The sequence below is a fragment of the Eptatretus burgeri genome, chromosome 11, assembly GCF_056783735.1.
Source record: "Eptatretus burgeri isolate ZD-2024b chromosome 11, Ebu_testis_v1, whole genome shotgun sequence".
Lineage (NCBI taxonomy): Eukaryota > Metazoa > Chordata > Myxini > Myxiniformes > Myxinidae > Eptatretus > Eptatretus burgeri.
Genome location: NC_140971.1, coordinates 9724908 through 9751670, shown reverse-complemented (window position 1 = coordinate 9751670; position 26763 = coordinate 9724908). Strand labels below are relative to the sequence as shown.

Sequence of the window (26763 nt, the reverse complement as noted above, 5' to 3'; positions counted from 1 at the left end):
ATCCAGGCTGTGGACCGTTTGGTTCTTCTTGTTTTACACTTTTCGAGTATGGCCTTGTTAAGTAGTAGGTGGTCTATTGTTCCATAGTATCCTCTTTTACATCCCTTCTGTTCTGCCTCTAGAGTCTCGACCTTCTTGCATTAGATCCTGGTACAAAATTTCTATAAAGATTCCCTTCAAAAGTTTGTATGTTGTTGGTCGGCAGGTTATTGGTCTATACTTATGAGGTAGTTCGAGGAAGCGATAACTGCAATGAAGAGTGGAAAGGCGGGAGGGCCGACGGGATTTGTGGGAGATATGTTGAAGGCAGGGGGAAGATGAGATGTGAAGGGAATGACAGAGATTTGTAATCTGGTGGTGATAGAAGGCCGCATTCCAGTGGATTGGGAACCGAGTACCTTTGTCCCTTTGTACAAGGGGAAAAGGTGACCCTCTGGACTGTGGCTTGTATCGAGCGATAAAGTTACTGGAGCATGGAATGCAGGTATTGGAATAGGTGTTGGAGAAGAGCATAAGGAAGAAAGTGAAGATCAACGAAATGCAGTTTGGATTTATGCCAGGAAGAGGAACGACAGATGCGATTTTTATTGGAAGGTAGATGCAGGAGAAGTACATGGAGAAGAGGAAGAAGTTGTTTCTTGGGTTTGTTGATCTGGAGAAAGCGTCCGATAGGGTTCCACACGAAGTAGTGACATGGGCATTAAGGAAGTTAGGAGTGGAGGAATGGTTGCCATCACTACTCTGATCAATGTACGAGAGAGCGTGCACAGCTGTAATGACGAAGGATGGGAACAGTGGTGAGTTTGAGGTGAGGGTAGGAGTGCATCAGGGGTCGGTACTAAGTCCACTTCTATTTGTAGTTGTGATGGAGGTGCTGGCTCGGAGTGCAAAGGTGGGTTTACCATGGGAGCTGCTGTATGCAGATGATCTGGTGTTGATTGCAGAGAGTCAGGATGGATTGAATGAGAAGATGAATAAGTGGAAGGAATGTATGGAGGCAAAAAGTTTCAAAGTGAATATCAGAAAGACGAAGGTGATGGCAAGTGGTAAAACATGTGGTGAGGTGGAAAGAACTGGGATGTGGCCGTGTGCTGTGTGAAGGAAGGGTGTCGGAGTGAACTCCATTCAGTGTACAATGTGCGCCGAGTGTGTTCAATGAAAATGTAGTGGTGTGAGAGGGTCATTAACCAGTGTGGTAGCTACATTTGAGCATAAGGTGTGTATAGAGGGGGTTGCAGATGGAGGAAATGTTGAGTTGGATCTTGGAAACGGTGTGAAGCTGGAAGGTGTGAAAACATTTTGCTACCTCGGAGACATGCTGAATGGAGAAGGTGGATCAGACTCGGCGACGGTTGCTAGAGTGAGATGTGCATGGAAGAAGTTTCGGGAACTGAGTGGCGTGCTGACGAGAAGGGGAGTGTCATTGAAGTTGAAGCGAAAGGTGTATGCTACATGTGTGAGGAGTACGATGATTTATGGGAGTGAGACATGGGTAATGAACGTAGAGCAGCAACGAAGACTGGAAAGGGTCGAAATGCGAATGGTTCGATGGATGTGCGGAGTATGGTTGAGTAAGAGAGGAAGACAAATGATGAATTGTGGAAGATGATGGGAATAGAGTCTGTGATGGAGGTTGTGAAGAGAAACAGGTCGAGATGGTTGGGTCATGTGTTGAGGAAGGATGAAAGTGACTGGGTGAGAGGAGTGATGGAAATGAATATAGAAGGAAGTAGAGGACGGGGAAGACTTGGCTAAAGGTGATGGAAGAAGAAATGCAGGTGAGGGGGTTAAGAAGGGGAGATGCAGAAAATTGTTATGGGGCCTGCAAGGCTAACCCCTGCTCTAGCAGGGAAAATGGCCTTTAAAATGTCTGTTGGACTTGTGAGGTATGTGTCCATTTAATCACAGAGATGCCTGTTTTATAAACCCCCCTCTCTCTGGGATTGAGGAAGAAGGCTCGTGAATGGGAACTTCGTGTTGCGGTGCCAATCCAACGGTAATATATATTTTCCTATGACAGGAGGAACACTTTGGGTTGACAGGATGGCCAAGATCCAAGAGGTACGTACACTCATTTCTAAGCTGTCTATCCTGGGTTTGAATCTCGACGCAGCTATAAAGTGTCATACCGGTGTTTCACAGGCCGGGTGATTCATAAATGGGGGTGCCGTCCCTGGGATGGACATTAAGTTGGTGTCCCATCTACCAGCATCAGTTGGTTGACGTTAAAGATCCCAGGGTGTCTTTCACCAAGAGTGGGTGAATTCTAGAGTGGGCACCCTGAACAAATTCCAACTTCCTGCGCACTAACCTGCAGAGGGCATTAAATCTGCGGAAAAGCTATGCCCCACTCAGCCAACAATAGAACCCCACATTATTATGCTGCATACGAATGAAGGAACATGTTAGAAGGACACGGAAGGAGAACACAAACAACCCAAGCCATGACAACAACAACTACACTCTCCTCATTGACTCCTCATTGACACTCTCACAGATGACATGTAATGTGTTTGTGAAGTACAAGTGTGTACAACATGCTGTGTTTTGATTAAATCTGTTGTACTTTTCATCGGTGCCAACTTCTGAGTACTTCTACATCACGAACTTCGTTCCATTTACTTGTCTAACCAATGGCTGAAGTACAGGGGTGGGTTTTTTTAAAAAAAAATATGGTTTCTCAACAATCATTTTGCCTCGCACTACTATTGGGCTCTTGGACCTCCTCAGGGGACAAGAGGGGGAGGAAGGCTTTAACAAGTGGGACGACGCTTCATTGTCTGGCAGTTCGCTATTTACACCGACTTGAGTTTCACTGGAGTTAAACTAAAGTTCACTGGAGTTAAACTCAAGTTCACTGGAGTTAAACCACATTCGTGGCCATATCCTCCCGCAGCATTTTGCTCTCTGCACCCTCAGATTCTTACCACGTGCTGCATCGTGGCTCTATCTTCAGTGGGTTTTCGCTCTTTTCAATGGCGGGATGACCATCATCGAACCTCTTTTGGTGAACAGCTTATTCCTGTGGGCACTGGCCATTTATGACACCCGAGTGGCCGAGTGGATAATATTATTTAGTGGACACAGCACCAAATCGGCCCACTGGTGATACACGCCATTTCTTGCTTCTTATTCAACTTGTGATCGTATTCACCCACACTCAAGCTCAACAGCTTACGGGACACCGCTCAGACTAGACGAAGTCATCAACCTTTAGTGCTGAGTCGAAGTCGATAACTGGGTTTTCGATAAATCCGTAAGCGAAGCAACGGTAGGCAAGCACAACTCGTATCCTATGTTTGTCTTGAATATGATATTTCCCTCGTCTGCTGAACTGTCTGATCCGATGTACCATATTCGCCATTACTCGAATGACAGAGTGTTGGTTGTGCTGAAACAGTTTGATTGGCTGGGGTCGTGCTGGGTGGTTTGCCATCCCTCTCCCAGCACCAGTTAGGGCAGGAATTTGTAATTTGTTCAGGGTGCTGAAGATAGCTGCCTCCTCCGCAAAGGAAACCGTTGTGTGTGTTAGACGTCCATCAACGACTGCGAACAGTCCGGACGCCATCCGAGGTACGGCACACACATTCATGAAACACCAGCTGGGTTGGGTTTATAGCTGCGTCGGGATTCGAGTGTACGCGCCTCTCGGCCGTTGCACTCGTCTTCTTGTACACCGCACTCGACTTGCTCAGTGGTTTTTGTGACCGACTTGGCCCAAAATGTTTCCCTGGCTAACCCCACGAGGAGAGAATATTAATCGACAGACATTTGCCTTATTTTCAAAAGACTCCATGAGTTTGTGGTCGTTAAGAGAGGTTGGTTTCACATTCGGGTCACTGATTTAATTGGACAATCAATAAAGTTTACTGGACTTGGTGGAGTGAAATCGTCGCCATGTTGGATTTTTTTTTTATTATTATTCACGTGTTTGTTCATGTACGACTCAAATCCAGAACCCCCATCCCGAACCTGTACACGGATCGGGCAAGGTGGAGGATTACCTGGCTCTGAGCCTCACAATCCTCCCCAGGTATGGTCATTTCGTACCTTTTCCTGGCCTACCTGGTCATATGATTGGTTGGGGGAGGGGCTTAGATTATATATTATCCGCTCTGTCGATCTCTCTCTCCCTCTCCCTCTCCCTCTCCCTCTCCCTCTCCCTCTCCCTCTCCCTCTCCCTCTCCCTCTCCCTCTCCCTCTCCCTCTCCCTCTCTCTCCCCCTCTCTCTCTCCCCCCTCTCTCTCTCTCCCCCTCTCTCTCTCCCCCTCTCTCTCCCCCCTCTCTCTCTCTCCCCCTCTCTCTCTCCCCCTCTCTCCCCCCTCTCTCTCCCTCTCGTTCCCCTGGGTTTGTTGGGTTTATGTGTAATTGGCCACTCCCATGAAACAAACGTGGCTGCCGAGCAATGAATATGACCGCAGCGTGACCTCACGAATGTTCCCTGAAAATGGGCGTTTTCAACAAGTTTGTCTAAAAAAACTTTCCAATCTGATTATAACGGACAAAACGATCACTGTGGGTGTTGTGGACCATTTACAGCTGCCCCTCCCCCCCCCCGTAAACTGAATGCCTTGTCCCATCGTTTAGGCCTCAGAGAGTTTTTCATCCCCAGGGAACTCGGGATAACCTTTTCTTTTTACCCTATCCCGGTCTGTCCCCCACTCTGCTACAACTACCACACATCTACAACTACCACACCGTCTGTTTTCGATATTTGCGGAATTTTAACCCTTCCTCAACATGTTAAGACATCGATGACGGGAAAAACCGGAAGGGCCCGGACGCGCAATGCATTCTGGACTTTGCCAAAGGGGGAGGGGCCATCGTTGATGGTTGAGTATAAAAACGAATCTTTCTCGTGTAATACGTTCATTAAAGAGCGTTGAAGCTTCGGTGTTTGAGAGTTCTCGACTACGTTCGAGGTAGTAGGTGAAGTTTTAAAATCTTCGCACGGACATGGTTCGGATTTTGTTTAATTAAACAAAAATGCAATCGCTGAGGAAGGTGTGCCTTCGGAGATATAAATAATTAATTAATCTACCGTTGTCATGGTATCGTGCGTCGTCTCGTCCGGATGTTATTTAATTACTTCAGCTTTTTATTTCCACATTAAAAGAAACGATATGAAATTATAATTATTATTCATGATTAATGCTGTTTGGGTTTTAAGGTTTACTTTCAAGTCAAGTTTATAAAAGTCCTGAGGTAATCTGAGGAGCCGTGAGGTAATACGTGAGGATGTTCTCGTGTGAGGCCGAGTCGAACCCGAACCCGAACCCGAACCCGAACCCGAACCCGAACTCGAACCCGAACTCCAACACGAACCCGATCTCGAACCCGAACTCCAACACGAACCCGATCTCGAACCCGAACTCCAACACGAACTCGAACCCGATCCCGAATCCGAACTCGAACACGAACCCGAACTCGAACACGAACCCGAACCCGAACCTGATCATACGGGATCTCACAGTAGACACAAGGCGGGATCCTGTGCGTGAGTGTCGGCGGGAGCAGGCTCTTCGTGCCGTGGAGTTCTACCGATCCCTGAGGATTCCGGCCGTGCTGCAAGAAATGTTGAACCAAACGTTCCACCTCCAGCCCGACGATGTGTTTGCTCACTTGGTAAGCCGCCATTGTCGATCAAAGCAGACTCGGTGGTGTGTAGGTGGTTACAAACAGGTGGGAGGGCCGCACACACATAACTAATGTAACTAATCATTACCTCCGACACCTCATTTCACCAGGCTGTTTGTTTGTGAACAGGATAGCTCAGTACGTTGTGGACGGATTCGGAAATTTGGTCCATATTGGTCATGTCGTTTGTGAGGAAAATATGTGTTGGTGAACATGAGGGATTGGGGGTGGGGGAGGAGGCCGTGGCACCCTTTCCAGGGGCGACACGGCCATGGGGAGGAGGAGAGTGGGACCACACACTGTGCGGAGCGTTGGTGCTGCCTCAGCAGTCTCCTTGGCTATTGGGCACAATCCTGGACGGGTCGCCACTCCAACACAGGAGACCAGCATGCTGGCATTCATTCTGCCGACCTCGGTAGGATTACAGGCCGAGTTCACCCCACCTGGTATTAATTCAACAGCCGAGCGCGATTTGAACTCAGGACTCCAGGATCCAAAGCCCGCCACCCCAACCATTAAGCCAACACCAGGCATACGGCCATGGGGAGCTCAACTTGAGGTTAGGGCATGGTCACGATCCCACATGGCCAGTTTGGTCTAGATCCGGTTGTCGGTTTCTGAGAAGATTTTTGAATAAAATACCAATATTTTGGGCAAAACCGCCCTTTTGCCCCCTTTATAGGGGACACATCCAGATGGGGAGCACTTGCTGTCCTGGTGCATCGTACAAAATTTCGTCCATATTGGTTGGGTTGATTATGAGGAGATGTTTTAGTCAAATGTTAACGTACATACGTACAGTGGGGAGAACAAGTATTTGATACACTGCTGATTTTGCAGGTTTTCCCACTTACAAAGCACGTAGAGGTCTGTAATTTTTATCATAGGTACACTTCAACTGTGAAAGACGGAATCGAAAACAAAAATCCTGAAAATCACATGTATGATTTAAAAAAATTAATTTGCATTTTATTACATGAAATAAGTATTTCATCACCGACCAACCAGTAAGAATTCCAGCTCTCACAGACCTGTTAGTTTTGTCTTAAAGAAGCCCCCCCATTCTCCACTCATCACCTGTATTAACTGCACCTGTTTGAACTCGTTATCTGCATAAAAGACAGCTGTCCACACTGAATCAATCAGACTCCAACCTCTCCACAATTGGCAAGACCAGAGAGCTGTCTAAGGACATCAGGGATAAAATTGTAGACTTGCACAAGGCTGGGATGGGCTACAGGACAATAGGCAAGCAGCTTGGTGAGAAGGCAACAACTGTTGGCACAATTATTAGAAAATGGAAGAAGTTCAAGATAACAGTCGATCTCCCTCGGCCTGGGGCTCCATGCAAGATCTCACTTCGTGGAGCCTCAATGATCATGAGAAAGGTGAGGGATCAGCCCAGAACTACACGGCAGGGCCTGGTCAATGACCTGAAGAGAGCTAGGACCACAGTATCAAAGAAAACCATAAGTAACACACTACGCCGTCATGGATTAAAATCCTGCAGCGCACGCAAGGTCCCTCTGCTCAAGCCAGCGCATGTCCAGGCCCATCTGAAATTTGCCAATGACCATCTGGATGATCCAGAGGAGGAATGGGAGAAGGTCATGTGGTCTGATGAGACCAAAATAGAGCTTTTTGGTTTAAACTCCACTCGCCGTGTTTGGAGGAAGAAGAAGGATGAGTACAACCCCAAGAACACCATCCCAACCGTGAAGCATGGAGGTGGAAACATCATTCTTTGGGGATGCTTTTCTGCAAAGGGGACAGGACGACTGCACCGTATTGAGGGGAGGATGGATGGGGCCATGTATCGAGAGATCTTGGCAAACAACCTCCTTCCCTCAACAAGAGCATTGAAGATGGGGCGTGGCTGGGTCTTCCAGCATGACAATGACCCGAAACACACAGCCAGCGCAACTAAGGAGTGGCTCCCTAAGAAGCATCTCAAGGTCCTGGAGTGGCCTAGCCAGTCTCCAGACCTGAACCCAATAGAAAATCTTTGGAGGGAGCTGAAAGTCTGTGTTGCCCAGCGACAGCCCCAAAACCTGAAGGATCTGGAGAAGATCTGCATGGAGGAGTGGGCCAAAATCCCTGCTGCAGTCTGTGCAAACCTGGTGAAGAACTACAGGAAACGTTTGATCTCTGTAATTGCAAACAAAGGTTTCTGTACCAAATATTAAGTTCTGTTTTTCTGATGTATCAAATACTTATTTCATGCAATAAAATGCAAATGAATTATTTAAAAATCATACAATGTGATTTTCAGGATTTTTGTTTTCGATTCCGTCTTTCACAGTTGAAGTGTACCTATGATAAAAATTACAGACCTCTACGTGCTTTGTAAGTGGGAAAACCTGCAAAATCGCCAGTGTATCAAATACTTGTTCTCCCCACTGTATGTATGGACAGGCAGACAGACAGACGGCCGGACACTGGGACCCACTCTATCAGCTTATTTCGTAGAAATAGAAAAATAACCTATAAATGATTGTAATATACTGATTCTGGATATGAACTAAACCAACCTAATAGAAACCATACACACTGGCTAATAATTAATCGTAATCTATGTATAAAATGGAGCGTATGTATGTATGTATGTATGTATGTATGTATGTATGTATGTATGTATGTATGTATGTATGTGTATCTACTCTTCACCCATTGGTTGGACAGCTGACCTCGCGTCACACAAATGTAACCTGAAATACTTAACCAAAAGTACCCAGAGGACCCAAAAGACCCAAAATGCCAAAAACCCTTAAAGACCCAAAATACCCTCAAGGCTCAGAAGACCGAAAAGCACCAAAGACCCAGGAGACCTAAAGGAACCCAAAGACCCAAAAAGACCCTGAAGAACCAAAATACCCCAAAGATCGAAAAGACCCAGAAGACTGAAAATACCTCGAAAGACCAAAAAGACACAAAAGGACCCAAAAGACCCTGTATACCAAAAAGACCCCAAGGACCCCAAAGACCTAAAATACCCAAAGGATTTAGAGGACGTTAAAGACCCCAAGGACCCAAAAAATCCAGAGGATGCAAAAGACTCCAAGACCCAGGACACCCAAAAGACCTCGAGGACCTATATGCCGAAAGATCCAGGGGATCAAAATGACCCAGGAACCTAAAAGACCAGGAGGACCGAAAAGACCCAACAGGACTATCCGGGACCCTTGGAAATTCTGCAAAATGTTAAATATGACTTCAGGTCCCTAACCCTCCCCTCCCACCAACCCCACACACACACAATCCAAAGACCTCAATGCACACTCCCAACTCTGTCCTCAATATGCTCCCACCCCCCACCACCACACCAAAACTCTATGTTCCCCTTTCCCTTTCTTCGAATCCTCAAACCCCCTCATAACCCAATGTCCTCAACCCTCCTCCCACCCCCACTCAAAAGCCTCAAACTCCTCAATCCCAACTCTGTTCCCTCTCTACCCTCCCCCCCAAAGCCAACTCTGTCATCCCCTCCCTTCATTGGTTCATGCACATCACTTCATGGGTTATTATTTTTTGCCTACACAGAGCTGTTAGTTGCCTATATACCGCCCAAATAAAGGTATGCGTCAGAAGAATGTGTTGCATGCTTGGAACAAGATCACCCGCAGGGCGTGTATTCTGTTTGAAATACTCAAACCATTTTAAAGTAACTTAACTAATGTGACTTCTGAGATTAGAAAGTAAAGCATCTTCATCGTCCCGGGGGTCCAGGGTCGGGGTGGACCACAGTTCTCTCTCTATGTAAAGATGTAGGACTGTAGGTTATAACGCTGCTTCGGGTGGGAAGGAGTAATTTTTCAATCATAATAAAGTCCCCTACATTCTATCTGTAATTATGGGGGAATTAACCCCTCTCTGAGGATGGGATCTCGATAATACATTTGAATCATTATAATCATAATCGGTCAGTCAAGAGATATCGATTTGTAAAATATTACACAGTATAGGATCTTGTTCAACCTTCTCATCATGCAGCCTCCTTCTCCTCCCCCCCCCCCCACACACATTCTTTCCTTAAACCTCCTCTATACTGCTAGCTTCTCACACGGTGTGCACTCCAAGTTTCCTTAAACCCCACTCCCATCCCAACCCTTAATGTGTGCAACACCCTTCCTCAAAACCCTTCTGTCACCCTACCCTCCATGCTGTGTAGCTCCATGCATCCCTTATCCCTCCTCCCCCCTTTCAACCCCCCTCCCCCTGTGAGTGCATCACCCTCCCTTAACTCCTCTTCCAGGGTGTTCAATCCTTTCCTGAACCCCCTTCTTGCACACTATTCACTCAAACCCTCCCTAAATCTCAACCCGATTTCCTTCTCCAACCTGCTAAAGTATAAACTTACAGATTACACCCCAATAATGATGTTGCAGTCCAGCGTCGAGGGGGGACCACAAGGGAGGGTCTGTCTCGGGTACCTCTCGGGACTCACTGGAATTGCAGGCCATCGCACACGAATAACTTCATGTCACGGCGGGTCGCTAATTAACCACGAATGCCAATAACTTGACCACGTGACTTAGGGTCCTCCATCTAAGAACCGTTTACTTAAGAACACGTGACCTCCTTATCGGGGAACTTGCCCTCAGTATGTACTTGTATTGTGTTTATCAGATTATTTACTGGATCAGGTGAAGCTGAGAGGAACTGCCAAGTACGTACCGGCTACGAAACAGATTCTTGGGGAATGATGTCCCGGCTAAGCTAGGGTGTAGGCCATGCTGGATCAATGGAGAAAAAGACAAAAATGAGCTGGGAACATTTCTAACAGCACATTTATTTTAAACCAGAATGCGAGGAAAGTTATGTGGAACAGCAAATGGGATTTATTACAAATGTACAGCAGGGAAAGCAAGGAATTTGTGGGGTGCGGCAAAAGGTAAACAATTCTACAAAAGAAGACACAGAGTAGAGTTATCCCGTTAGTTCTTGCAGTCTTAACTTACGCTACGACAGGTGCCATATATATATATATATATATATATATATATATATATATATATATATATATATATATATATATATATATATATATATATCTCTCTCTCTCTCTCTCTCTCTCATTCTCTCTCTCTCTCCCACATTCTCTCTCTCTCTCTCTCTCTCTCTCCCACATTCTCTCTCTCTCTCTCTCTCTCTCTCTCTCTATCTCTCTATCTCTCTATCTCTCTATCTCTCTATCTCTCTATCTCTCTATCTCTCTATCTCTCTCGCACACACGCGCACACAAAAACCTAAGGAAAATTAGAGATAGCCCAGATGGAAAGAAACAGATTGGGAATATCTACCTCTCAATACATGGCGCGGTTGGCAGACCAGCGTGGCCCAGAACGCGAAGAAAAATTGAAGTGGGAGGAAGAGGAGCTCCAATGCGGAATACTGGAGGTGTTTAGGGTGTGGGAGAGTGAGATGCAAGTGTAATGCAACGTGGAGGAGCGGCGTCGTACTAGAGGAAAATGTGAGATGCAAGTCAATTCGGTTTGGTCTTTCAGATCCTGCCCTGAAAATAACAGTTGGGCTTTGCCTGCGTTGATTGCTCTTTTGTGCATTAGGAGTAGGGAGAGAGAGAGAGAGAGAGGCGCGTGAGAAGCGTGAGAAGAAAGACCCTATCCTATTCCTGTAAGAATCTGTAAGTGTCTGTAATCTAATGTGTCAATTGAAATGGAGCAGCCCTGCCTCGTCACAGCAACACATGACCCCATGTTTGGTCATGCGGACTCACGGTGCCTCTCGCTCTGCGTCGATGCTTGTCCTCCTCAACGAGGTCTGATGTCTGGTGCATGCTGCTCCGACTCGTCCTCTCCCCATCCCCGATGATCTGCCAACGACGAACTGCCCTCCAACCGCACAGTCATCTGCTCCAATCTGCGCTCTCCAATCTGCCGTCTCTTTGAATGAGCCGCATTCGCTCCTTTTATGAGCCCGGACAAGGGGAGGAGGCAAAAATTGGATCAAACGGGGATGCTAGCGAAATCACGTTTCCCCATTTGACCATAGCGGTTGTAGCCACACCCTGCTCGGCCCTGAATGTGAAAAATGGCCCAGTTGCTCGCTGACCATGCCATGCATCGGAGCTCCAAGTTTTACAAGGGGCCATGGTCTTTGGACGTGCTCTCTGACCCCAAACGTGTGCTGGTCTCCATTCAAACGTGGGTTTGTAGGGAAATCCCTACGCCACCTGCAGGTCTCTAAACGAGCTGTAGCGCACACTCGCGCTTCGACTTATGCCCCAAAATAACCCGATCCACGTTTCATCTGTGTCCTTCGAGGGTATGGTGAGAGTTTGATGACCATGTGGCAGTTACGGCGATTGTAGAGTAATGTGAACATGTTGTGGCATTTGTAGTGAGAGAGGTTTGTCACGTGGCGTTGTGGGGATGAGATTGAAGTTCCTTGTAATGAACCGAGCTGTTGGAGTTAGGGTTAGGTCGCGTTTGTAAGTGTGAGTTGTTGTGGAGATTTTTAATTAGTCGTTTGAAGTGGTTGGGGTGAGCGTGGTATAGTTTGGTGAACGGAATGGCGGTTGTTAATTGGCGTGCAGTTTTGAATGGAAAATTAGTGCACAAATGCCCAGGAGACGCGACACTCGCAGTGTGCCTGCTTAGTTTCTATTGATTGGCGTGCGTGCTTGCTTGCTTCCTTGCACGTTTGGTGTGCGAGAAAGAGGTGTAGCAGAGTTTGAAAGAAAAAGAATGGCATAACTGCGAGATTTACAGGTTATAAGAGAGCAAACTGAAAGAATCCCACACAACGCATCTTTCCCCTTTACCCACAAGAGTACGAGACGGATGGAAGGGACTAACTAATACACATACTGTTACGAATCTGGCAGCCATGAGGCACAACATTCAGGTCCTTATAGAACAGTTATATCGGTAAGTGTGTGTTTATAATTAGGGCCCCCTACCTGTGTCTAACCGGAATTACATGTGTGCACTGCGGAGTTTCGTTTACAACAAATCTCCTTCACTTCACTTCACACACCGACGCCATTGCCCACGTGCGTTCGGCCATGTACGTGGGCGGAGATTTCCATCGCCTCAGACGGGACTCCGCCCAGGAAGGCAGGGGCGTGCCCCTTCTCCAATCACGCCACAGAAGGCAACTTTCCCACGACATGCCAGCCATTGAGGGTTGAGATGGCCACAGAGAGTGACTTTCCCACGGCACCCCGGCCAATGGGGTTGAGATTTCCACAGAGAGCGACTTTCCCACGGCACCCTGTCCAATGAGGGTGGAGATCACCTCAGATGGCGATTCTCTCACCCCGGAGGAAAACGGAATATAAAGGAATGCCAGGCTGGGAGTGTGGTCGTCGTGGTCGTGGTGGTCGTCTCCGATCTTCTCCTTGGTCTTGGTCGATTGGTGCATGGCCGGTTGGAGAGTGCGGTACCTGGTGCTTGGAGCGGTATCGTGTTGCGGGTTTGAGTCACGCGAGCCGGATCGTCGAAGACCACACGAGGTGGACAGGTCCAAGCACAGTCTCTGGTCTCCAGCTCACGTCTCCTCGAGCTGGAAGCCTTCAATAAAGACCCGACGAGGTCCATTTTCTAGGTAGTTGTATGTGCGTGTCTGTGTGCGGGCCTGTCTTGCCTAAGTAGAATTGTTAAGTGCTTTTGCTTGTGCATTTGATACATTTCTTATTCGGATAACTCTGCTCTTTGTGTGTTCCCTTCCCCCCATTGTAAATAAATCCCCTCTTGTTGAATGTACCAGCTCGTTTCTGTGCTTCTTTCATTGGCTTGGCATGGTGCATGTTGGAAAATTGGGAAACGGTAAATTGTGCATTTGGATCGACGGGTCTTGGTAACCATCCGCTTGGGTTACGCACGGTTCGAGCACGATAACGGCTCGTTCCGCTCAAGGCCTGCCGAGGGTGTGGTTCCCCGGTAGCTTTGCCGCATGGATACTTAGGTATATTGAAGTTGGCAATTAACCCTATTCCATGCGGCCGAATTCTTGGTGATTCACGATCCTGTAACGGACCCATGCCTTTCGGAGTGCTCCGAGAAGCATGATCTAGATTCCGGGTGTTCAGTGTAGCTGACTCTACTGCTCCACCTAGCAGTCGTGCTCGCCACCGAGACCCGGCCCCACAACAATACTACTGAAACTAGAACGGGCACTCAGTAGAGCGCATACCTTCGCCAACGCTACATTTCCCCCCCCCCCCACCCCAGAAACCATTGATTGTGAGGGTATTTATTCCCATACCACATCTGCCATCTCATATGTGCTATGATGGCTTAAAAACATTAAATTTCCTGTGTCATATCATATATCACAAGATTGGGCATTGAATTCACAACATTTTGGCATTGGTTGCATGCAAATTGGATAAAAATCGACCGCACTATGGCAAAATGACGATTTTTACCTTTTCATGACCTCGACCTTGACCTTTGTACTCTTAATTTTGTAATTGGTATTAGAGTGTGGGGAACAGAACAGTCAACATTTTGGTGTTGGTTTCATGCAAATCGGATCAGAATTGACCGTGTTATGACTAAAACCACACATTTTGCAATGTCGTGACCCCCCCTGACCTTTGACTCCCAACCGCTAATAAGGGTTATTACGTCATTGTGTCATGTCACATATCACAAGATGGGGCATTGAATTCTGAACATTTTGGCATTAGTTGCATGCAAATTGGATACAAATTGACCACGCTATGGTAATTGACGATTTTAACCTTTTCATGACCTTGACCTTGACCTTTGACCCGATCGCTCCCAAAATCTAATCAAATGGTCCTCGGATAATAACCAATCATCCCACCAAATTTGCTGCGATTCAGTTCAATACATTTGGAGTTGCGAATAACAAACAAACAAACAAGCATTCATAGACTGGTACTTACGAAATCGTCAACTTGACCTGTGACCTTGTCGAATAAAAGCTGTCTCTTGAGAAGGTAGCGACACAAACCAGAAGTTTCTACGATGATTCTGTACCAAACCATCAAAAATCGAATGTTTTGGATGTTTGACCTCACTGTGACCTTGACCTTTGACCGATTTTGACCAAAATCTAATCAGCGCTAGCCACCACCCTCCTGAATCATGTGGTGTAATTTGACATTGGAAGCTTCTTACGTTCTCGAGTTATCATTTTTTGGATGTTTGACCTTACTGTGACCTTGACCTTTGACCGATTTTGACCAAAATCTAATCAGCACTAGCCATCAGCCTCCTGAATCACGTGGTGTAATTTGACATTGGTAGCTTCTTCCGTTCTCGAGTTATCGTGCCTACAAACAAACAAACAAACAACCAAACAAGCAGTCATAGACTGGTACTTACGAAATCCTCAACTTGACCACTGACCTTGTCTAATAAAAGCTGTCTCGGGAGAACGTAGCGACGCAAACCAGAAGTTTCTAAGATGATTCTGTACCAAACCATCAAAAATCGGATGTTTTGGATGTTTGACCTCACTGTGACCTTGACCTTTGATCGATTTTGACCAAAATCTAATCAGCGCTCGCCATCACCCTCCTGAATCACGTGGTGTAATTTGACATTGGTAGCTTCTTCCGTTCTCGAGTTATCTGTACCAAACCATCAAAAATCGAATATGTGACCTTGACCTTTGACCGATTTTGACCAAAATCTAATCAGCACTAGCCATCACCCTCCTGAATCAGGTGGATTTGACATTGGTAGCTTCTTCCGTTCTCGAGTTATCATTTTTTGGATGTTTGACCTCACTGTGACCTTGACCTTTGACTGATTTTGACCAAAATCTAATCAGCACTAGCCACCACCCTCCTGAATCACGTGGTGTAATTTGACATTGGTAGCTTCTTCCGTTCTCGAGTTATCGTGCCTACAAACAAACAAACAAACAAACAAGCAGTCATAGACTGGTACTTACGAAATCGTCAACTTGACCACTGACCTTGTCTAATAAAAGCTGTCTCGGGAGAACGTAGCGACGCAAACCAGAAGTTTCTAAGATGATTCTGTACCAAACCATCAAAAATCGAATGTTTTGGATGTTTGTCCTCACTGTGACCTTGACCTTTGATCGATTTTGACCAAAATCTAATCAGCGCTCGCCATCACCCTCCTGAATCACGTGGTGTAATTTGACATTGGTAGCTTCTTCCGTTCTCGAGCTATCTGTACCAAACCATTAAAAATCGAATATTTGACCTCACTGTGACCTTGACCTTTGACCGATTTTAACCAAAATCTATTCAGCACTAGCCATCACCCTCCTGAATCACGTGGTGTAATTTGACATTGGTAGCTTCTTCCGTTCTCGAGTTATCTGTACCAAACCATCAAAAATCGAATATGTGACCTTGACCTTTGACCGATTTTGACCAAAATCTAATCAGCACGAGCCATCACCCTCCTGAATCAGGTGGATTTGACATTGGTAGCTTCTTCCGTTCTCGAGTTATCATTTTTTGGATGTTTTACCTCACTGTGACCTTGACCTTTGACCGATTTTGACCAAAATCTAATCAGCACTAGCCATCACCCTCCTGAATCACATGGTGTAATTTGACATTGGTAGCTTCTTCCGTTCTCGAGTTATCTGTACCAAACCATCAAAAATTGAATATTTGACCTCACCTTGACCTTTGACCGATTTTGACCAAAATCTAATCAGCACTAGCCATCACCCTCCTGAACCACGTGGTGTAATTTGACATTGGTAGCTTCTTCCGTTCTCGAGTTATCGTGCCTACAAACAAACAAACAAACAAACAAGCAGTCATAGACTGGTAATTACGAAATCGTCAACTTGACCACTGACCTTGTCTAATAAAAGCTGTCTCGGGAGAACGTAGCGACACAAACCAGAAGTTTCTAAGATGATTCTGTACCAAACCATCAAAAATCGAATGTTTTGGATGTTTGTCCTCACTGTGACCTTGATCTTTGATCGATTTTGACCAAAATCTAATCAGCGCTCGCCATCACCCTCCTGAATCACGTGGTGTAATTTGACATTGGTAGCTTCTTCCGTTCTCGAGTTATATGTACCAAACCATCAAAAATCGAATATGTGACCTTGACCTTTGACCGATTTTGACCAAAATCTAATCAGCACTAGCCATCACCCTCCTGAATCACGTGGTGTAATTTGACATTGGTAGCTTCTTCCGTTCTCGAGTTATCTGTACCAAACCATCAAAAATCAAATATGTGACCTTGACCTTTGACCGATTTTGACCAAAATCTAATCAGCACTAGCCATCAGCCTCCTGAATCACGTGGTGTAATTTGACATTGGTAGCTTCTTCCGTTCTCGAGTTATCTGTACCAAACCATCAAAAATCGAATATTTGACCTCACCTTGACCTTTGACCGATTTTGACCAAAATCTAATCAGCACTAGCCATCACCCTCCTGAATCACGTGGTGTAATTTGACATCGGTAGCTTCTTCCGTTCTCTAGTTATCGTGCCTACAAACAAACAAACAAGCAGTCATAGACTGGTACTTACGAAATCGTCAACTTGACCACTGACCTTGTCTAATAAAAGCTGTCTCGGGAGAACGTAGCGACGCAAACCAGAAGTTTCTAAGATGATTCTGTACCAAACCATCAAAAATCGAATGTTTTGGATGTTTGTCCTCACTGTGACCTTGACCTTTGATCGATTTTGACCAAAATCTAATCAGCGCTCGCCATCACCCTCCTGAATCACGTGGTGTAATTTGACATTGGCAGCTTCTTCCGTTCTCGAGTTATATGTACCAAACCATCAAAAATCGAATATGTGACCTTGACCTTTGACCGATTTTGACCAAAATCTAATCAGCACTAGCCATCACCCTCCTGAATCACGTGATGTAATTTGACATTGGTAGCTTCTTCCGTTCTCGAGTTATATGTACCAAACCATCAAAAATCGAATATGTGACCTTGACCTTTGACCGATTTTGACCAAAATCTAATCAGCACGAGCCATCACCCTCCTGAATCACGTGGTGTAATTTGACATTGGTAGCTTCTTCCGTTCTCGAGTTATATGTACCAAACCATCAAAAATCGAATATGTGACCTTGACCTTTGACCGATTTTGACCAAAATCTAATCAGCACTAGCCATCACCCTCCTGAATCACGTGGTGTAATTTGACATTGGTAGCTTCTTCCGTTCTCGAGCTATCTGTACCAAACCATTAAAAATCGAATATTTGACCTCACTGTGACCTTGACCTTTGACCGATTTTAACCAAAATCTATTCAGCACTAGCCATCACCCTCCTGAATCACGTGGTGTAATTTGACATTGGTAGCTTCTTCCGTTCTCGAGTTATCTGTACCAAACCATCAAAAATCGAATATGTGACCTTGACCTTTGACCGATTTTGACCAAAATCTAATCAGCACTAGCCATCACCCTCCTGAATCACGTGGTGTAATTTGACATTGGTAGCTTCTTCCGTTCTCGAGTTATCCTGCCTACAAACAAACAAACAAACAAACAGAAACGGAAGTCATCAATATACTTACGAAATCTTTAGATTTCATAAGTAACAAACAAGCAGTCAAAGACTGGTATTTACGAAATTGTCAACTTGACCTCTCACCTTGTCTAATAAAAGCTGTCTCTAAAGAAGGTAGCGACGCAAACCAGAAGTTTCTACGATGATTCTATTCCAAACCATCAAAAATCGAATGTTTGACCTCACTGTGACCTTGACCGTTGACTGATTTTGACCAAAATCTAATCAGCACTAGCCATCACCCTCCTGAATCACGTGGTGTAATTTGACATTGGTAGCTTCTTCTGTTCTCGAGTAATCTGTACCAAACCATCAAAAATTGAATATTTGACCTCACTGTGACCTTGACCTTTGACCGATTTCGACCAAAATCTAATCAGCACTAGCCATCACCCTCCTGAATCACGTGGTGTAATTTGACATTGGTAGCTTCTTCCGTTCTCGATTTATCGTGCCTACAAACAAACAAACAAACAGAAACAGAAGGCATCAATATACTTATGAAATCTTTAGAATTCGTAAGTAACAAACAGAAACGGAAGTCATCAATATACTTATGAAATCTTTAGAATTCGTAAGTAACAAACAGAAACGGAAGTCATCAATATACTTATGAAATCTTTAGATTTCGTAAGTAACAAACAAACACACATATTCACAAATAAATAAATAAATGAATACACAGCGGTCAAAACATAACCTTCGCAACAAAGTTTGCGAAGGTAATAACTGCTTTGGGATCACTGCATGTTGTGTGCCATTGCCCTGGAGGCATGCGGTTTTACAGAACCGCAACAATGACAACAGGGACTTGCATGGAAGAACCTTCCTTCATACACCACCTTATGCATGCCACGTGATGTACATTTCTCATTCTGTACTCGCAGTGTGCAACCATCGGGATGAAAGATGCTCTTGTACATCAAATATGGGGAAAAACTGATAACACAATGATCAATGTTTGTATGCTGATGATTAGTGTATAAAACATCACAACGTTTGGTACAGCACGTGGCACTGAGGTGAGGGGAAAGGATGACTTGGGAATGGAAGGGAATCCTATAAACGAGATAATAGAATGATTTAGGAGCGCAAGTGATTTGTGAGAAGTGTGAATGAGATAATGAGAAAGAGGAAGAGTGTTTCCTACCAAAGCAATTAGCCGATTGTCGGTACTTACCAGTCATGGGGTGAAGTTAAATCATTGTCTGGACTCCAATTAGCATTGTCTTATTCAGAAAGTTATGTTTCGTATTAACCACCGTACAACCACAGTTTAACCACTATTTTCTAGGCTAACTGCCTTTCTGAGCTGTCCAAACCACCACTCATCATCAGACTCGAGGCGGTGTCTGCGCTGGACATCGACGGGGACCTGCGGTAGCTGTCCAGGTGTTGTGCAAGGTCGGAAATGGTGAACAGGTGAGTTTATCCTCCCATTTACATACCCACTTCCTCTTCCTCTTCCTCTTCGTATTCTTTCCAAACTAAACAAACAACGTCCCTCAAACGTCCTGCCCATCGTGCAACCCTTGAACAACCAATGAAACCCTCCGGGGTGATGTCCATGATCTGTGTTGATGAATCATTCAAGGACACGAGTTTATTATAACCGATCCGAGGATTCTTCAGTTTTGATCTGGATTTGGTTTTCTTGTAAATTGACTTTGATGAGTACGTACTTCATAAATACGACACCTGACTTTTGAAGGTAATCCCAGGCTTTGGAGACCCTCTTATCCCATCGGAGTGGAAGTTTTCGTTTTCTCCCAGTCCAGTGCTCAACCGACTTCCTGTGACTGATGCCTCGTGATCTTCCCAATAGTCTTTCAAGCAAGTCATCGAACATTTCCCATATCAACTTCACACTTTTCTACCCTCACTGACCGCCTCACCCCATTTCTTTTTTCTTCTCCTCCCATATTAATTTGATCCCCTGTCAGTCTGTGATCTGTTTCCCTCTGTCCTTTAGCTCCTCCATGAGCCTCGACTTCAGGATAAAAGAGTGTAAATTATTCGTAGGACATCTGCATAGCCAGTGCAGGACGTCGTTATTAAATTCCTCATCCATTTAAAACTTCTTGCCACCAAGTGACAGAGGACGGTTGTGCAGAAAACCATCTGTAGACTACATCCACACAGTACTCAACCTCTGTGGTACACAAAAGTACGGGTCAAATTTGAACCACTCTCGTAATTTAATTACTTTTTCTGAAACTAATCCTTCCTTCCACAAGATGTCTCTGACTCCTTAGTGTCCTTCCACAGTTATTGTCTCTGCCGATATGATAGGCTTGAACCATGCCCCGGCGGCGAAGTTGCACTTCACATCAATAACTCAATTTCTCACTGTCTATGTACTCATCTTACACGTCCCAACCCCAAGGAGTACCTCCAGCAACAACTTCCCCTCTGCTCCCACCTCTTGTTCATCTGTGTGTCGTACCATGCTGCTAACAGTGAAAACTCCATCGACATCTCTCTCGGATAACATGGACAAACATTTTACCACTCATCCCAATTCTCTCTTCCACATACGTGGCAATTTCAATTGTCGGCATGTAACTTGTCTGGGTGTTGGCACCTCATCTCTCACCAGCCATGGCACTTCAGCAATGGAATTCTGTGACCCCATGGGACTGACTCGATCTGCGAACTTTCCCACCGGATTTATACACCCTTCTGGACATGGTGATGACTAACTTTCCTGCAAATGTCTCCTGCTCTGATCTTGTTCTTGCAAAAGTCAGCATCCTGTGGCTATTCTCAGAGAGCTGCCTCGATGCCTACGAGTCTGTCATTTCACTCGAGCAGACTGGCAGGGACTGTAAGCAGCCATCTCTCTTCATCAAGACTGGACTCCCATATCTACAGCCCCTGATGTCAACTCAGCCTGCGAATTCTTCCACAGAAACCTGCTCTCCCTCTCCCTCTCTCTCTCCCTCACAGATTCATCCTATCTTATCTCCACTTATCCTACCCCTCTTCCCACCCGTGGTACACTGAATCCTGTGGTGAGGCAGTTGCTCTGAAACAACTTACCTTCTCTTCCTGGAAGGCAAATCTGACCGAAGTCAATCTCAGTGCTTTCCAAAAAGTCCACAAGTGTGTGTCCACTCTCAGTAGAGCCAGAAAGCAACATCCAACTAAACTCAAGAATGAACTTTCAAACTTGTTTCCCTCCTCTAAAATCTGATGCCATCTTGTTAAGTCTGTCTCTGATGTATGCTCCACTTCCATCCCCTCCATCTCTACAAATGGCACCACAGCTGACTTCGCTTGTGAAAAAGTTGAATGACTCAATTCTGTGTTTTCTTTCATATCTCATGCTACTGGACCAGATGGCATCAGCTCACGTGTCCTAAAATCTGCTGTGCTGCTCTTGCAAATCCTCTGTCTGCCCAAGGTCATCTTCCATCTGCTTGGAAATCCACCAACATCACTGCCATTGCATAACTATAATGACACTCGGTAGAGCGCATACTGCCGTCAGGTTGAACAGTTTACGTTTTGTATCCCACTGATCGACCAGATCTGGATCCAGACCTGAATCAAAATCGAATCGGCTTATTCTTGTCACCTAACCGACTCATTCACCTTGTTTAGTCATAACTTGCCCAGAACTTTTTTGAGATATCATGCTATATAATCGTTTTTGGCCCCATCTCTCAATGGTCAAGAATCACTTGGGATTAAAACATGCCCGTGTCTGGATCCGGATACGGGTCTTCACTAAAATCGAATCAGTTATTTCTTGTCACACACCCAACCTGTCAACCAAGTTTCCTCTGAATCCATCTACAACTTTTTGAGATACCCTACTCACAGACAGACAGAAAGGGGTGAAAACATAATCCCCATCCACCTTCGTTGGTGGAGGTAAAGAAAGATGCAAAAACTGATCCACTGAACTGCAGACCTATCAGCTTACTTCCAATAATCAGCAAGGTTGTGGAATCCATCATTGCAGCTGATGTGAAATCCTTCCTTTTCTCCAACAGCCTCTTCTCAGATCACCAGTTTAGTTTCAGACCAGGTCACTCGACCTTAGACATGCTGCTTCTACTTTCCCAACAATGGATGGAGGCCCTCACTGTCAGAATTGAGACCAGGGCCATCTCTCTGAACATATCTCGTGCTTTCGATACAGTCTGTCATCCTGCCTTGCTCCCCAAACTCTCTGCCTATGGCATCGAAGGACAACTCCACACATGGCTTACTGACTTTCTCTGCTCTCGAAGCGAACATGTGGCTGAACGGAATCCTTTCATCTCCTCTCTCTGTCAAGACTGGTGTGCCTCATGCCTGGTGTTGGCTTAATGGCTAGAGTGGTGGGCTTGGGATTCGAGGATCCTGAGTTCAAATCCTGCTTTTCTATTGAATTAATACCAGGTGGGGTTGACTCTGCCTGTCATCCTTCAGAGGTCGGTAAAATGAATACCAGCTTGCTGGTATCCTGTGTCGGAGCACGGCGTCCCGTCCACGATTGTGCCCAATAGCCAAGGAAACTGCTTAGGCAGCACCAACGCTCTGCACAGTGTATGGTCCCAATGGATGGATGGATGGTGTGCCCCAAGCCAGTGTTCTGGGCCAGTCGTATACCTAATCTTCATCAATGATCTCACTGACTCTCTGCAAAATCCCATTTATCTATTTGCTGATGACTCCACCCTGTGCCGCGACATCCCTCATCTTTCATACAGGCAGGCTACAGCCTCTTTCCTTTCTTCAGACGTTGACAAAATCACAATCTGGTCAAACACTTGGGATGTGTCTTTCACTCCTGACAAATCTCACACTCTCAATATCTCTCTCTCCAAAAGCATTGTCTGGCAAACCCTCTTATCTTCTTTTACAATCTTCTTGAGGAAGTTCAGTCACTCAAAGTCCTGGGTATCACTATCAGCCATTACTTTCTTGGACAACCCACATTTCAAAGTTGGCCTCTAAAGCCAAGCCGCCAACATGGCATCCTGCGTCGAACTAGGTTCTTCGTTGGCACACCTGAACTCCTATTCACAGACAAGTATTTCATACACAGCTTGATGGAGTACTGCTCTCCGCTCTGGGCTGGCTCCCCTGACTCATACCTTACTCAACTTCACGCTGTGGAATCCAGGACCTTCAGGATTATTGGAAAATCCTGTGATGATGTTGAGTCGATGGGCTTATCACTTCACCATCGCAGACAGGTCGGTGGTCTCTCTGTCTTTTACTGCCTCTTTTGGTCTTGCACCCTCTGCTCTTTCCATGCTTTGTCCTCCCCCCAGGTTTCTGCAGGGCACACACAGTCCATCAACAACCAACCCCCTTCTAATGAAACTACCTCAATCCAGGATCATTGTACACCTCCATTCATTTGTTCCTCTTTTTCCCACCTGTGGAACCAACTTTCATATTCTCAATCTCATTCTTCCATCCAGATCTTCCTTGTCAAAGTGGACATCTCCCTGGCTATGATCAAAGAACCACCTCACCGTCGTCGAGTCTGGCATTTCACTCAAGCCGACTGGCAGGGTCTCCAAGCAGCCATCAAACTTAAAGACTGGTCTCCTATCGCTACTTTCTCCAACATCAACTCATCCTGGGAATTCTTTCAAAGAAACTTGCTCTCCCTCATGCACAGATTTATCCCCTCTCGTGTTCAGTTGTCCTTCCCTTCCTCCCGCCCTTGGTTCACTGAAGCTTGTGGTGAGGCAGTTGGCCTGAAACAACTTGCCTTTACCTCATGGAAAGCAAACACAACTGAGGGTAATCTCAGTTCCTTACATAAAGCTCAGAACAAGTGTGTAGCTACCCTTAGGAGAGCCAGAAAACAACATCTTTCTAAGCTCAAGTCTGAACTCTCAAACCTCTCTCCCTCCTCAAAATCCTGGTGGCATCTAATCAAATCTGTTTCTGGTGTATGTTCCCCCTCCATCCCTTCCCTTACCTCAAATGGCCACACTGCTGATACTGCACAAGAAAAGGCTGAATGCCTAAACTCGGTGTTTGCATCGAAATATTGTGTCCAAAACCCATCGCTTTCTCTACCCACCTTACCCAGTCACACCCAACTGTCCCTGGACTCTGTATCCTTTTCTCCTGAGAAGGTGGAGATTTTGCTGTCAAACCTCGACTCAGATTCTGCAACCGGTCCAGACGGCATCAGCCCACGTGTCCTAAAAACCTGCTCCTCTGCTCTTGCTCACCTTCTCTCTGTTCCATTCACCCTCACATTTGCTCAAGGTCATGTGCCATCTGCTTGGAAATAAGAAAACATTACTGCCCTGCATAAAAAGGTGCAAAAACAGATCCCTGCAACGACAGACCAATCAGCTTTCTCCCAATCATCAGCAAGGTTATGGAATCCAACGTCGCTTCAGACATCAAATCCTTCCTCTTCTCCAATGGCTTGATTTCCGATCATCATTTTGGTTTCAGACCAGGTCACTCTACCCTGGATATGCTGCTTCTGCTCTCCCAACAATGGATGGAGGTCCTCAATACCAGACATGAAATCAGAGCCGTATCCCTAGACATATCACGTGCTTTTGACACGGTCTGGCACCCTGCCCTGCTCACCAAACTCTCTTGCAATGGTATCCAAGGCCATCTCCACTCATGGCTCGCAGACTTCCTTTCCTTTCCTGTCGCAGTCACCGTTGTGGCCCTAAATGGAGTTCTTTCATCCCCTCTCCCTGTCCAGGCTGGAGTTCCTCAAGGTAGTGTTCTGGGCCCTGTTCTTTTTCTGGATTTCATCAATGATCTCTCCGACTCTCTGGAAAATCCTCTTTATCTCTTCGCTGATGACTCCACCCTCTGTCGTACCATCTGTCATCCCTCTGACTGGCAAGCAGCAGCTTCTTCACTCACTGCAGATCTGGGTAAAATCACAAACTGGTCCAACACATGGAACATGTCTTTCAATCCAGACAAATCTCACACTCTCACTATGTCTCTCCGAAAGGACCATTTAGAAACCCCCGTCCCCCATCCACTTTCTCAACAATCCTCTGGAAAAAGTCCTTTCTTTCAAGCTTCTGGTTCTCACGATCTGCCATGATCTTTCCTGGGAAGGCCACATTTCAAACCTCGCCTCCAAAGCCAGTCGCCGACTGGGAATCCTCCGTCGTGTGAAGTCCTTCCTCGGCCCACCTGAGCTCCTGACCACTTACAAAGCTTTCGTCCGCAGCCTGATGGAGTACTGCTCTCCCCTCTGGGCTTGTGCTCCTGCCTCCCACCTTTCTCGGCTTCATCCCATAGAAACCAAGGCACTTTGGATCATTGGTGTCTCCCGCGATGATGCTGAGTCCTTGGGCCTCTCACTCTCACCGCAGGCAGGTCAGTGGTCTTTCTGTCTTCTACCGTCTCCTCTCCAGTCTTGCCCCCCTCTGTTCTCTCTGCGATTTGTCCCCACCACATTTCCGCTAAAACGACCAAAATCACGAATCACTACTCACCTTCACTCTTCCATTCCTCTTTTTTCCTGCCTTTTGAATAAACTCCCTCACTCTATTCAATCCCATTCTTCCCTCCAGGCCTTCAAAACAGCTGTTCACCACCACCTCTTATCCCCCATCTCTTATCATCCCCCATCCAAATCCTCGATCTTTTCTACCCCCGTTAATCCACCCCAAACCCACCTCCTTCAAATTCCCTGCTTTCCTTCCTGAAAGTCCCTGTAATGTCCATATTGTATTCTCCATGTTCCCCGCCCCATCCCTCTCCCTTCCACAGATCTCCTCATGTGTCTGTTCCCCACTGTTTGGTCCTTCCCACTCCCACCCCTCTTGTCTCATGCCCCCTTGCTGTGCGTTGTGTGTTAGCTCTCATACGAGCCTCGACAAGGTATACAAAAAAGAAAAGACAACTGTTCACTATCATCTCAGATTGGCCCCAATCCAATATATCTTTTCTCCCTTCGTTAACCCTCTCCAAACACCATCCTCACCGCAATCTATCCTCCTTCAAATTTTTCCAGTTTTCCCTCCTTAGCGTTTCCTTGTGTATCCATCTTGTCCATATTATGCATCCTTTCCTGACCCCATTCCTCCCCACACCCTTTGATTCTCCAAGTCTTCCTCTACCTCAGCCTTCAACTCTGCTGTTGGTCTAGTTGGTTGGTATTGTTGGTGTTGGCCTTCAACTACCCTCTCATTACTGTTCCTTTTGCGTCCTGTTACGTCCTGATATATCAAGTGTACTAGCTCTTTCACGAGCCTCGACTATGTATACAAAAGCATCTGGGTAAACATTTTGCAGTCATGTCCTCCATGCTTCTTTTCACTATTTGTATGTTCCCTGGCATTCTTCTCAAATACAGTGGTTGGGCCTAGTACTGCGGACCTGGGTGGGACAAGCGACCGGCTCACGATCTTTGGACAACCCCACCATGCTGGATTTTCTACACTGGGTGAATCATGCCCTGAGTGACCAGCTGAAGGGTCTTCAGCCAATGAAGCAGTCCGAGGTCGATGATCTCTTGAGGTACCTTTTTGTGGTTCCTTACACATATACAGAGCATACACTCTATCACCATGACACATTCACACCATCGAGTCTGATGAAACTTTTTTTTCACTTCATTGTCCCTTAAAGGTTCCACCGAGAATCGAACTTTGAGTTGTTGCTTTTCATATCATAAAACACAGTGTTAA

The 26763-nt window shown here is 45.9% G+C and overlaps 1 protein-coding gene across 3 annotated transcripts in view; it reads left to right on the top strand.

Moving 5' to 3' along the window:
- The first annotated feature begins 4813 nt into the window (after positions 1 to 4813).
- Positions 4814 to 26763, top strand: part of ENO4 (enolase 4) — a 55647-nt gene continuing 33697 nt past the window's right edge. For 2 of the 3 annotated variants that reach the window (XM_085845164.1, XM_085845162.1), the window contains exons 1-3: positions 4824 to 5625; positions 19419 to 19546; positions 26430 to 26593. In XM_085845164.1, the coding sequence (XP_085701290.1) occupies positions 26499 to 26593 (95 nt within the window). In that variant the 5' untranslated portion in view covers positions 4824 to 5625; positions 19419 to 19546; positions 26430 to 26498. Of the gene's footprint in view, positions 5626 to 19418; positions 19547 to 26429; positions 26594 to 26763 lie in introns of all 3 variants that reach the window. The other variant, XM_085845163.1, reaches the window with a different exon arrangement.